At 35.3% G+C, this 13964-nt stretch overlaps 1 protein-coding gene across 2 annotated transcripts in view; it reads right to left on the bottom strand.

The window, feature by feature from the left end:
- Positions 1-13964, bottom strand: part of KLHL2 (kelch like family member 2) — a 135703-nt gene that overhangs the window by 74739 nt on the left and 47000 nt on the right. For both annotated transcript variants that reach the window (XM_031942981.1, XM_031942979.1), the window contains exon 4: positions 11899-12020. In XM_031942981.1, coding sequence (XP_031798841.1) covers positions 11899-12020 — 122 coding nt within the window. The remainder of the gene's footprint in view (positions 1-11898; positions 12021-13964) is intronic.

The raw sequence follows: 13964 nt of genomic DNA, 5'->3' as shown, positions 1-13964 counted from the left end.
AATGGGAATATTATTGTACAAATTTCAAACAGTTGCTATAAGAGGATAATGATCACAAAAGATTCCAGTGATTTCCACAGTGCTAGATATCTAGAAATCAATTAACAGATATTAACTGAATGCCTGATTTTTAAAACCTATTGCTAAAAAGAGTAAGCATGGCTCAAAATAAGAGATATGGAAAGATGCTCCCAAAGGAGTCCTTTAAGGAAGTGGAAGATCCACAGCTATTGTACATGGAACAAATGAATGTATTGATTTGTTATATCGATTTCTTCTTTTTTTCTTTTGTCTTTAAAAAACTACTATTTGTTATATGGGATAGCAAGGGGGAAGGGATACTTAGAGAAAACTAAGCTGATGTTAAAAAAAAAAAAAGGACATCAATAAAAACATGTTTAAAAAAATCCTATTGTTATCTGACTTCTCAAATTCAGCACTCAGGTTTATGTGGTTCATTACAAATACTGCATTAAACAAAGTAGTCACTTCTTTTAAAGATGGGGCAGAAAATGGTACAGTAGACAGAGTAAAGGAGTTGGAGTCAGGAAGCCCTCAATTCAAATCTGGCCTCAAGACACTTACTGCTGTGTGACCCTGAAGCAAGATACTTAACCTGTTTGCTTCAGTGTTCCCGATCCATAAAATGTGAATAATAATAGCAGTTACCTCTCAGAATAATTGTGAGGATCAAATAAGATTATAACTGTAAAGCACTTAGCCCAGTGCCTGATCCCCTGGCAGAGCCCTCTCTCCCATAACCACATTGAATTCATTTTGTTGATAGTGTGTGTAGACTTACAGGTACATGTGCTGTTTCCTCCATTAGAATGTAAGCTCCCTGAGAGCAGAAACTTTCTGGCTTTCTTATCACTTATCTAATGGTCCTGAAGTGGATTCCTTTTTCTCCCTGTTCCCCTCCTCTACACATTTTGCAGGTTGAATTAATAATGTTTTCCATCTGTTCTGGTTTTTTGCATGGTATAACTCTCAAGTAGCATCTATAAAGTTTTGATTAAATATTCTGATTAAAAGAATGATTTTCTGATAAATTTTATAAAGTCCTTATAAAATTCCAGAAAGAGCAGCTGGCATGTGGCATTTATAAATCACTATATATATATATATATATATATATATATATATATATACACACACACATATGGTTACTGCTTTAGGAACTGGGGAAATACCAAGAAAAAAATGAAAATTCCCTTCAAGGAGTTCACATTCTACTGAATGTTGAGGGATAAGTATACAGAAAATTATTTGAGGAAGAAAAGTATACTAATAAACAGAAGGTATGAGAAAGTCTTGGAAAGTGACACAGCTGGGCTGGGGCTTTGATAAAAGTAAGTGATTCTAATAGGTGGAGGTGAAGAAGGAATACATCTTAGAAAAGGGGAGGGGGACAAGTCATGAAAAGACTCATGGACAGCTATGTTGGGACTCATGGGAGTCAAAGAAAGAGCATGGAGGTCAGTCTGGTTGGAACATAATGCATGAAGGGGAATGGTGTGAATGAAATAACCTTGGAAATAGGCTAGAATCCAAATGACAAAGGACTCTGAAAGTCAACCTGAGGAACCTGTATTTAACCTAGAGTCTCTGGGGAGCCACTGAAGCTGACATAATTGTTAGGACTTCTTCCATGATTTCCCATTTTAATGATTTAAAACAATACAGAACTGTAATTAGTGATGTTTCTACAGTTTGCATCTGCCTAAAATGTGACAAGTGCAAAACAAAAGGTTTGGCTTCTGATTTTATTTGATTCTTATTTTGTTTCTAATAAACTGACTTCCCAAGAAGTTTCTGGCTTTACAAACCAGTTAGTGATCTAATGGACTTGAACTGGTTTCCTCCTTCTCCCCCTCACCCTCCCCCACACATTTTGCAGGTTGAGTTAATAATAACTTTTCCATCTGTTCACTTCTTCCGCATGCAAACACAATATCTCTTATGTAGCATCTCTGAGGTTTTGATTAAATATTCTGATTAAAAGAATATTGCCAGGCATGTATGACATGAATTACCAATGATCGTTTCTCCAAAAAGTTAAGATGTAAATTAAAGAAGCAGGTCATATTTTTCTGCATCCAATGAGCTACCCAGTCTTGAAAATTCTACTTCTTTTTTGCACCTATCTTCTCCCCACTCATATAAACACCACCCTAAATCAGGGACAAAAGCTCTTAGACTATGGTATCAACCTCTTAATTAAATGGTCTCCCCCGGCTTCCAAGTCTCCACTCTCTCTAATCCATCCTCCAGGTAACTACTAAATTAACATTCTCCAGGACAGCTCCCTTAACTTGCTTCACTAGCTGTACAGAAAAAGCCCTTGTCAACCTACCTTTCTGAAATAATAATAATAATAAATAACATTTATATAATGCTTTAAGGTTTGTAAAGTGTTTACAAATATTCCCTCATAGAAGAAACCTAGGAAGAAGGTTCTATTATTATCTCTATTTTGCAGATAAAGAAACTGAGACAGCAAAAATCAAATAATTTGCCCATGGTGACATGGCTAGTAAGAGTCAGAGGAAGAATCTGAATTTGGATCTTCCTAATTCCAAGTCTAACTTTCTATCCATTGTGCCACCTGCTATTTATTTTATTTTATACTACTCTTGTCAGAGAGTACAGAGAACTATCCTTCCTGATCTCTGACACATGTGAACTGACCTCCTAAGTCTCTACGCCACTCTTAAGACTCCAAGTGACAAAGATGCTGACCTGGATGGGTGAAGGTGTTTCTTCACCTGGGAGTTTCCCTCTGCTTGTGAAATGACAGTTTTAGTCATCATCAACTATCCCTTTCATAAAGACTCTAAACTCCCATCTTTATATTCACACACTCCCATATATCAAAGGCACTCATCCCTCTTGACATTTTTATCTCTTAAACTGTCTTTCTTCAAGGTTCAGCTCAGCCACCACCTCCACAAATCCTTCAATTCATTCCAGTTACTAATGACCTCACACACCCTCCCATCCCTCTCTTTCTCTGTCTCTCTATATTTTTCTTCAAACATACATATTTCTACATGTATTTTATCCCTACGAGTCTCTCTCTAATTTTTCTTCAAACACATATTTCTGTATATATTTTATCTCTACAATACAATATGAATCTCTCTCTCTGTCTCTTTCTAATTTTTCTTCAAGCACACATATTTCTGCATGTATTTTATCCCCACAATACAATGAGTATCTCTCTAATGTTTCTTCAAACTCATATTTCAGTATATATTTTATCCCTACAATACAATAGGAATCTCTCTCTCTGACTTTAATTATTCTTCAAGCACACATATTTCTGTATATATTTTATCCCTACAATACAATAGGAATCTCTCTCTCTATCTCTCTCTAATTTTTCTTCAAGCACACATATTTCTGCATGTATTTTATTCCTACAATGAGTCTCTCTCTCTCTCATTTTTCTTCAAACACACATATTTCTGTATGTATTTTATTCCTACAGTTCTTTGAGCAAAGGGGCTATTTTTCAATCCAAACAAATCAGCCAATCAACCAAAGAGCCTCCTACGGGCCAGACACTGAGCTAAATGCTGGAGATATAAAGAATGAAGTGAAAATCCCTGCCCTCAAAGAGCTTATTATATTCTTTGGAGGAGACTTCGCATGCACAGATAAGTGCATAAGAGCAACAAGATATGGTTACAGGATAAAAAGTGCTGCAAGGGATTAGGAAATCACATTAAAAATTTAGTATGGGTGGCAGCTAGGTGGCACAATGCATGGAGAACCAGCCCTGAAGTCAGGAAAACCTGAGTTCAAATTTGACCTCAGACACTTAACGCTTACTAGTAGTGCGATTCTGGGCAAGTCATTTAATCCCAATTGCCTCAAGGGAAAAAATGACTATGGATGAGAGACCTGAGGACACAAAGACAAAATTTTAAAAAACAAATCTAATTTCTATTGTGTTCAATATTCTTTTAAAAATATAATTAATATATTGTTTGCCTATTCTATAGGCAGGGAAGGGGAAGGTTGGGAAGAGAAGAATTTAGAACTCCAAATTTTAAAAAAATGAATGTTAAAAATAAATAGAAACAAAATTAAAAAATAACAAATGTATCCAAAGTTAAAATAGATTTAATTAAAAGAGAAAAATAAGGAAACTAATGTAATCAATGTTGCTATAGATTATTAAAATAGCTAGATAATATAAGGTTGGAATATTTCTGTAGTGTAGGAAATGATGAGTTGGTGGACTTAGAAAATATGGAAAGACTTAGACTTAGGAAGGAAGGTATTATCCATCTTCAGAGAAGCAGAAGACAAACAAGTATAATAATACCTTATTATATAAATGTATATGTGTATATATACATATGTGTATGATTATAGATATTTTTGTTGGATAGCTATAATCATTTTTATACATATGTAGGTATGTATATTTACATATATATATATATGTATGTATATGATTATGTATAGATATATATATAGATATAGATATATATCCAAGCTTAATCATAGCCTTTTTCTTCTTTGTATAAAGAAATATTTGTTGGTAATTGTTACTTCCTTTTCCAAAGCTAACTCCTTCATGAATTCTACTTCTTCACCTTCCCTCTTTTACTAAATATAGTACAAGAGATTTAAGAAATAATAAAATAAAACTCTTGAGAATTCTTATATGTAGAGATTTCAGTTTTCTCAAATGTGTGCACACAAGTCAGTGAAAAGTAGCTGCTCCTAATAATCAAGGATACAGCTTAACCTTCCAATCTGCAAAGAGAATGAAGCATTTATTCATTATCCATGTCCAGGGAACTGCTAGTTAGGAGCACATTAGCAGCAAAATTAGAATCTTTTATTCTTGCCCCTAAATATCTATCCAAATTCAGGATATAAGAGTTATCAGAAATATTAATGAAAAGCCTTTATTAAACAATTTTTACCTGCTGAGCTTTGTGCCAAGATCCGGGAATACAAATATAAAAGCAAAGAGAATACCTGTCCTAAAGGAACTTCTAACAGGATAACTTATATTCTAACACAGGGTAGTAGTAGCTAGAGGGGGATACTTTAGAAAGTTAAAGAGATGGCCATGGGAGGAACTGATTCTATGACTCAAGCAAAGGGGCCTGATAAAAGCATCAGGTCATAGAACATATTGTTATGTACCTTATTTGGGGTTGGGGTGTGGGATACAACAACTTTTATGTCCCTAACCCCTGAGGAGGGGAGCCGTTTTTGCCTTTCTTTGCACCCCCACGTGGCAGGGACACTCTTAGTGCTTAGCAAATGCTTGCTAACTGGTTAACTCACTTAACCTCTCAGTGTCTCAGGCAAATCACTAAGACTATGGGATATGGAACAGTTGTCTATTTGTACAAATAAAGGAGTAATCTGAACAGAGTGTACTCTACAGCAATTAAACCTCAGATCTGGCTTAATTTTTTAAAATCACCTCACCATGACATTCTCAGTATTACTTTCAAGAACTCAATTTTTCCTGACCACTCTAGGCTCAAAAGAACTAGATAGCTCAAAATCTCTTAGGTCAAGTTGGAACACAAAACTAATTCTCTCTCACTCTCTGTCTCTGTCTATTCCTTCCTTTCTCCATACACATACACGCACACAATATTTTCTATTTTATTTTATAGCTATTTATTCCTGAAGTTCAAGCTAATTTATTTTTATTTTAATATTTATTTTTATATTAATAATAATAATAAATAATATTTATTAGGGACTTGCTGGGGATTTTTTGGAGTAAATTAGAAAAGCATGTACCTTCCTAAACACAACCTGGTAGAAGGGTCAGAAAGCACATAGAAATTGTACAAACTCATATGCAACCAGTAAATTTATATCTAATGAACAATGTCTGTTTGGGCTTATGTGCACTGATAAAATGGTTACTACAGTGACTGGAATCCATTGTGATTAATTCCTGAAAGTGGGAAAATAGTATATGCAATGGCTGGTAATAGAGGATGGGTCATATATATGAATTATAAACATATTGACTAAAATAGTGATTACTAGCCAAAGTATATTGATATGAAGCTACAGGGGCATGTTAGGTACTGGAATGGCTCTATCTGTTGGATTTTTAGCCATCTTTTAAATACCCTTCAATACAAATCCTTTAAGACTTTAATATAAATGGATGCATGGGGGTAGCTAGATGGCACAGTGGATAGAGCAATGGCTCTGGAGTCCGGAGGACCCGAGTTCAAATGCAGCTTCAGATATTTATTTGCTGTGTGACCCTGGGCAAAGTCATTTTTGCCTCAATTACCTCATCTGGAAAATGAGCTGGAAAGGAAAATGGCAAACTATTCCAATATCTTGCCAAGAAAACTGCAAATGGGGTCATAAATGTTGGACACAATTTAAAAGACTAAAGAACAACAAAAGCTCATATCTATCCTAACTGCCCCAAGTATAATATGAATTTTTAGTTTTTTGAAGGCAGTAGTATTGCAGGTATCTCTTCCACACAGCAACACTAGTTTAAAAAAAAATGGACATTTGTTTTTCATAGGAATTGCGGGGTCAGTTAAATTGCTTTGCAATTTTCCCAAAAGCAAGTCAGCCCAGTTTCTTCTTTTGTTGCAATTCTAGAGTGCATTTGTACTGTCCCATACATAGGTTCACAGAGTATTTATTCAGATGCATGATGAAATCTAAGTAATACACATTCTTCACCCACATGTTCTTTTCTATGTAGATGGTCAGGCCAAATTCCCTGGAGTGATTATAGATTTCTTTCAGAAAATTCTGCAATATCTTGGGGCTTAATGCAATTAGCATTATGTCATTCACAAACAAGAGCATTTGGAGGACCTTACTCTCCAATGGGAAATCCATTCAACAAAGACTACACTGGACCTCCTTCATCACAGGGGCAACCATCCTTTAAAGTTCAACTTAAATCTTTTCTTTTCCATGTGGTTTTATCTGACCTTCATTCTCTAGCTCTCATAAATTTGCTTTGGACCTCTCCAATTTATGCGTATATAGGTGACATGATATTTATCTGCATTTGCATCAGAATAGATTCTAAAATAATCAACTCTGAGAGCAGAAACCATGTTATCTAAACTTTCTACCCAAGCACTGTATAATGCATGCTGAATGAATAAGACTGAACCACTTAGAACTACCCCCTAACTCCAATTTGCTACTATTCAGAATACCCTACAAATATCTCCTACTCTTTTCTTCTTCCTTCTAATATTAGAGGAAGAGCTCTACTCATCGTTGAGGGTAAGTCTATGGGCCCATTGGGACTTTGCCTAAACTATAAAACTACTGCAAACAAAGTAATGAAGAAATTAACCCTTTTATTTTCCTATGAAATCATTGGTTCAATTCTTATCCCTACTCCTATGTATGTCTATGTTGAATTTTCTATTTAAAACCATTACCCAAACAAAAGGAGGGCAAAAATCTGCTAATAAGGACAGCAGCAATCAATGGAACAAATATATCATTGAGTTGAGAACAGAAACATTTACACACAAAATCCACTAATCATTTGCTATTACAGGACCTTAATCCCTACACATTAAATTCAAGTGAAGAGTTCTACTAGTACTGAGGATAGTCTAGAATAGAGATTACAAAACATAAGAAAATTTAAATTAATGCTACAATAAAACAGCAAATGAGAGAGAAGAAAAATCAGGCAATACCAAATTTTAGATCTTTTAAGACTTTCCAAATAGTTAACCTACATCTAACTCTATAGTTGATATAAGATTTAAAGATTTATCTATCTTGAAAATATATTCCTACTACACATATTTAACCTATATCAGATTGTTTCCCTTGGGGAGAGGGAAGGTAAGGGAGGGAGAAAAAAAAAGTTAGAGCACAAAGTCTAACAAAAATGAAAACTTCCTAAATTCAAATTCCCACATATGTAGTTTGGTCCAAGTCTGTGCTCAGCAAAACTGAAATCTCTAAAAGGGCTTTTCTCTCCTGACTCATCTTCCCAAAAATATTAAAATTACATATATTAGGAAAAATAAAATACTATTGAGAAAAATATATATTTCCTAAGTAAGGAAAAACATGATTGATGGATTTAACCATCTCTCAAGATAGACTCAAAAAAATTTATAGAATTTGCGTTTTCCAATTTATTATGAAATTTGTTTTTTGAATTGAGCAGCCAGGAGGCACAGTGAATATAGTACCAGACCAGAAATCAAGAAGACTTACTAGCTGTGCGACCATAAGCAAGTTACTTAACCCTTCTTGTCTCAGTTTCCTCATTTGTAAGATGAGCTGAAGAAGGAAAATGGTAAACTACCCAGTATCTTTGCCAAGAAAACCCCAAATGGGATCACGGAGTCTCAGAAATGACTGGGACAACTGAAGGGGAAAAGAAGGCAACCATAAATTCTAATTCACTGGTAATACAATTTACCCCTCACTGACAAAGAAAGTTATCAGAACCAAGAGTTATTTATTTACTCTATTAAGTGAATAAAGCTATCACTTCTTGGTAGTAGCATTTTGACTTTTTTTAATAGTTCACTATAAACATGTAACCTTTTTTTTAATCATCTAACTCATCCCCAAGGTCAATGGCACAAGGCAAACATAGCTTTGGCTATGACAATCAACTAATAGAACAGCACAGGTCCACTTGGAGAATACAGAGCGCAACATCCTCACACATTATATAATTATGTGTGCTATATATGCATAAGTTACATGAGAAGAGCCTCTACTCTTTAAATAGAAAAAGCCCATCACATTCATCAGGAAAACCTCCTAAATTATAAAAATGCCCAGATGCAATTTTGCTTGCTTTATTTTTACCTGCCAGCTCAAGAATGACTGACAGGTCTTCCTCAGTTTCAAATTCCCACATATGTAGTTTGGTCCAAGTCTGTGCTCAGCAAAACCGAAATCTCTAAAAGGGCTTTTCTCTCCTGACTCATTTTCCCACAATATGAAAATAAGGGATTGTTAAAGTAGCCCTGCTGTGTAAGGAATGTAATAACAATAATGGAATATACTCAAAAGAGAAAAAGAATATTTTGGAAATAAGATGGAATATAAATAAGTAGCCAATCCCAATTATCTATTCTTGTTAGAATTTTATTTGGTTGTTAGAGAACTTAGAGGGCCAGATGTATAAAAGAAAGTCACAATCACAGCCAGGGAAGTATGTCTATAGGATCATAGATGAAAGGTCATATTTATCCACAGAATCACAGAAAGCACCTCAGAAGCCATTTAAGTCAAGCCCTACATTTTTGAGTTAAAGACACTGAGATTTAGATTGCTACTTGTGATTTCATTGACATATGGAACTTCTAGATCAAGAAATTTCTTGTAACAACACAGATTGGCACATTCACATAGTACTTTAAGGTTTGCAAGGGGCAGCTAACTGGCACAATAGGTAGAGTGCCAGGAAGACCTGAATTCAAATCCAGCCTCAGACATCTGCTAGCTATATAACCCCAGGCAAGTCACTTCATCCTGTTTGCCTTAGTTTCCTCATTTATAAAATCAACTGGAGAAGGAAATTCTAGTATCTTTGTCAAGAAACTTTCAGATGAGGTCACAAAAATTTGGACACAACTGAAAAATGACTGAACAAAAATAAACAATAAAATTAAGAATAAGAGCAAACATTTATGTAGCACTTTAAGATTTACAAAGCTTTTCACAAATATTATTTCATTTTTTTTCCCATAAAAATCCTGAAAGAAAGGTGCTATTATTATCCCCATTTTATAGATAAAGGACCTGAGACAAATACAAATTTAAATGGCTTGCCCAGAATCACACAGTTAATAAATGTCTGAGATTTTCCTGATTTCAAATCTACTTTATCCCTGACCCATCAACCTTCCCCTAAAATTCTAAAATTTATAATCTTATAAAATTTCCTTGAGCACTGGAAAGTTGTGACATCCCCAGAATCCTGGAGTTAAACTGTCATTTAAATGAAGTAAGCCTAGGACTTGGGCTGGTTCTTTATACACTTGACCAGGACTTCTTAATCTTTTTCCACTCGTGGCCCCTTTTTACCCAAGAAATATTTAGGCAACCCCAGGTATTAAGTATATAAAACAGGTATAGAAAGCAAACATTTTCTGAAAACAAATCATAATTTTGTGACCCCCATATTCAGTTATAAGACCCCATATGGGGTCACGACCCACAGTTTTTAAGATGTCTTGCCTACAATACCATGTGGCCTGATGTTTCCCATGGTACCACAAAGATTTCCCCAAAATAAGTCCTTTTATTTCAAGATTTTAAATTCACAGCTACATTTTTTGCTAAAGAAAACAAAAGGGTGGTGGTGGTGGTAGATACAATTCTAAGAGACATTTACCACATCTTCCAAACAGAACCTTTTCAGTGTATTACTGGGAGGTTTAAGCAGCAGACACTTAAAAAGGCAAATTAGGACGGCAAGTGGTTTTCTGAAAGGCAGTCGTGACTAAGAGCTCAGGATGGAAAGAACGTGATGGTTATTAAAAGCAACACTAGAGGCGTTCTCCTAGTTCCTAGTAGGTTTAGTCCTGATTACAAACAACCTTCAGGAGGTCTGCTTACACAGGGTGCTCATTTATGGTCAAATCATTCTCACAGCTGTTACCCTTATGGCCTAGTTCATGAATCAAGGAAATCAGTTAAGTAATGAATGTATCAGTGGAGGGCTAGCTACAGGGTAGGGAGGGATGAAGAAAAAAGCAAATTGGCAGAGAAAAAGCAGTGCATCAAAAAATCTGCCAAAGTGAGACTTAATGGCTTGTTGGAAATGATTGCCTTAAAATAAGACATCAATGGGAGTTAATTGTAAAGAGACAGTAAATTGATCATGTATGTCAAAACAAGGTTGATGATAAATGTCTTATAAAAAAGGTCTTTCTATAGAGTAAAAGATGGACAGGTCCCTTCAGTCAGACTGTATCACACACAAAGTATAGAAGATGACTTTCTGTTGTATGGCCTCTTCCTCACTATTCACTATATATTAATTTCAGACCGAGTTTCCATGATCTTCCTCAGACAATATAGCAAATCTATTGTTAATATATATTGCATTTGTTGTTTTAGCATAAAGACTGCAATCTCTTATCCTATATGTGAATCAGGCAAACAATTGACACTTCTGTCCTAGAATCACGGATCAAATCTCTCTGATCATAAAGCTGGAAGAAACCCAGGGAGAGGAATTCTTCAGATTAGGACTGAAGAAGGTCTCTGAGGCAGATGAGGGAAGGCTACTCTGGTTCCAAGTCCTTATATGGAATCATCTGTAATATCCTGCAATTTCCCAAACTGTAAAGGTTTCAATTTCCGAAAGCTGACATTTAAATTGTACTCTATCTTCCAGGGAAAAAAATAACAGAATCCATGATGTCTAGTGGGTGCACATTCAAAGAAAGTTTCTTGAGAATCTAGCCCAAATTTTCACTTTTCTCAATAGTGCTAATTTAGCTGTACCCTAAAAGAAAATGAACATGATATTGTCAAGTATGCAGAGGAGAGGCTAACTGATAATGAAGAACAACTCCTTTGTCTCCACTTTTCCACGAAATAAAGATTATGAACAGCAGCTATCAGTAGTTATTGATAAATATGACAGGTACTTTCAAGAAAAGAATAAGAAGCCCACAAAGAAGCCGAATGTTTACAACTCTGTTCTGAGAGCCCTTAAAGATATGATCAAAAACAGTACCACAAGGGTATAATCATCCCTCACATCACTCAGAAGTTAAGTTTTGTGTAACAAATTCTCTAACTCTGTCAGAAGAGGAACATTTTGTAGGCGGTGGAAGATGTGCCTTAGTTCAGAGAACTCTTCTTTCCCTGTCATCTGAAAAACCCTATCTATCATAATGTATCTGTTCTTACCTGCACATTTTCTTCAGTGACTTGGATCTCAGCAGTGTAAACATAGTCGATGAGCATCCTCAATGTCCAGCCATCCACTTCTTTTATTCGAATTCTCTTGGCCCGGCTTTCGCTCATCTCACCTATAACATAAGCCCACTGTTACAACTCACAGACAACAATTGTTGTAAACAGACAACAATATCACAAAATAGCTGTTAAGTCCACTGGTGTGGGTATCCCTCCAGTGGCAACTGATCCACATGCTCCACAAAATGATTTTTACGAGTTGCTTTTGGCCTAAAAAGGTGGTTAGCACCTGTACTTAGCTAGATTGGTTCTTGGATACAGATATGAAAGGGACTATTCATTAAATCCTTTGGGATTGTTGACCCCATCAAGGCTTGCATCCCATGGGAATAACCTTTGAGAGCTCAAAAAAGAGCAGAAACAAATTTTAGAGTAGAGCAAGACTTTAGTAGAGAAGCGATAAACTTCTCTGCAGAGAAACAATGACCCTCTACCTGGAAAAGGCACTTAGTAGAGCCAAAGGCTACAAGATACCCAATGAAGAGAAAAAAAAAACACAGAAATTGCATATTGCTCTCTCAGCTGTTTTCTTGAGGGTCGAGATTTGGGAAAAGACAGAGAGATTTAAGTAGAAATCTCTTGAGAAGTTTAATATATCCATATAGTTCTTGAACCACAGAGGCAAGAAAGAGCAAAAACAAATTTTATTTAACAACTTTTGAAGGCTAGTAAATAGAAAAGCAATGTTGTTAGTTGTTCAGCACAAATCTACTAATGGATAAGCACTAAACAAACAAAAAATGTCACTTGGTTTTATCATTCATTCAATGAATATGTAACAAGTCTCTCCAATGGAGCATAAGTTGCTTGAGGACAACTTTTCCTTTGTAACCACAGTATCCCGGCCATAGTAAGTGCTACTGATGAACTGATTGTCTTAAATACTTACATAGTCTATTGGATAGCCTTGTCTTAATTGGGGAGTGGGGAGGCTTTTTTTTTTTTTTTTTACAAAGGCTTAGACTTTTTTTTCTTTTTTTTTTTTACAAAAGACGTAGATTTACAAAGGCATAGTCTGGTCATGGAACTAAGCTCATCATTCTTTTCATTTCTGTGACTATATTACTAAACTACTAAATGAAATGTTTGCGTGTCTGTGTGTGTGTGTGTAGAGAGAGACAGGGAAAAAGAGAAGATAAATTGAGGGTAATCTCAACTTAAAGGAACTAACATTAGGAAGAAAAAAACCTTCTTTCAGAAAACAGAACTTTAACTGAGAAAGTAGAGATGAGAAGGGAGGACATTCCGGGCCTTACCAGTGAAATTGCCAGAATAAGGCATGTCATATGCAATTAACAGCCAGGAGACCACTGACGCTAAATCACACAGAATAGAGTAGGGCATAAGGTATAAGAAGGTTGGTGAAGAAGGATTTTAAAAGGCAACAAACAATTTATATTTAATCCTGAAGGCTGCAAAATACTATCACTTGCAAAATACCTCATAATGTCTCTTCCATGTTCCTACATTTTGTGGAAGGAAAATGAAGAGGAAAGTCCTTTCACATCTCAAACATTATTCTTCAGAATGCTTGTGATTAGTTGATACAAATGGAAATTTCATGTGGAAATGTCCATGCAAGCAAGATTATCCTTCTAACTCAGGGATGTCTGAGTTTTTTAGGAAAGAATCATATACAACATCAAAAATCTTGGATGTGTGTGTGTGTTTGTGTGTAGTGGAAGACAGTGACAGGGAAAGTAGAGATCACAAACTTAATTACATTCATCAGAAAAACCACAGAATTTGAAAGCTGGAAGAAATCTCAGCAGATTTCTGATAAAATTCTAGAAGAAATCACTCAAAAGACAATTGAACAAGGAAGCAATGATTACAAAAATACAGTCTGGTTTTACTGAGATCAGGTCATGACAGACTAACCTCATTTCCATTTCTGTGACTAACTAGGAGTTGAAAAAAAGGCTATGGATATAGTTTATCTAGATTTTAACAAAACTTTTTTTTAAGAGCTTTTTATTTTTCAAAATACATGCATA

Source organism: Sarcophilus harrisii, chromosome 6 (assembly GCF_902635505.1).
Source record: "Sarcophilus harrisii chromosome 6, mSarHar1.11, whole genome shotgun sequence".
NCBI classification, from domain to species: Eukaryota; Metazoa; Chordata; class Mammalia; order Dasyuromorphia; family Dasyuridae; genus Sarcophilus; species Sarcophilus harrisii.
The sequence above is the reverse complement of the archived record's forward strand: the minus strand, read 5'-3'. Positions and strand labels throughout refer to the sequence as shown.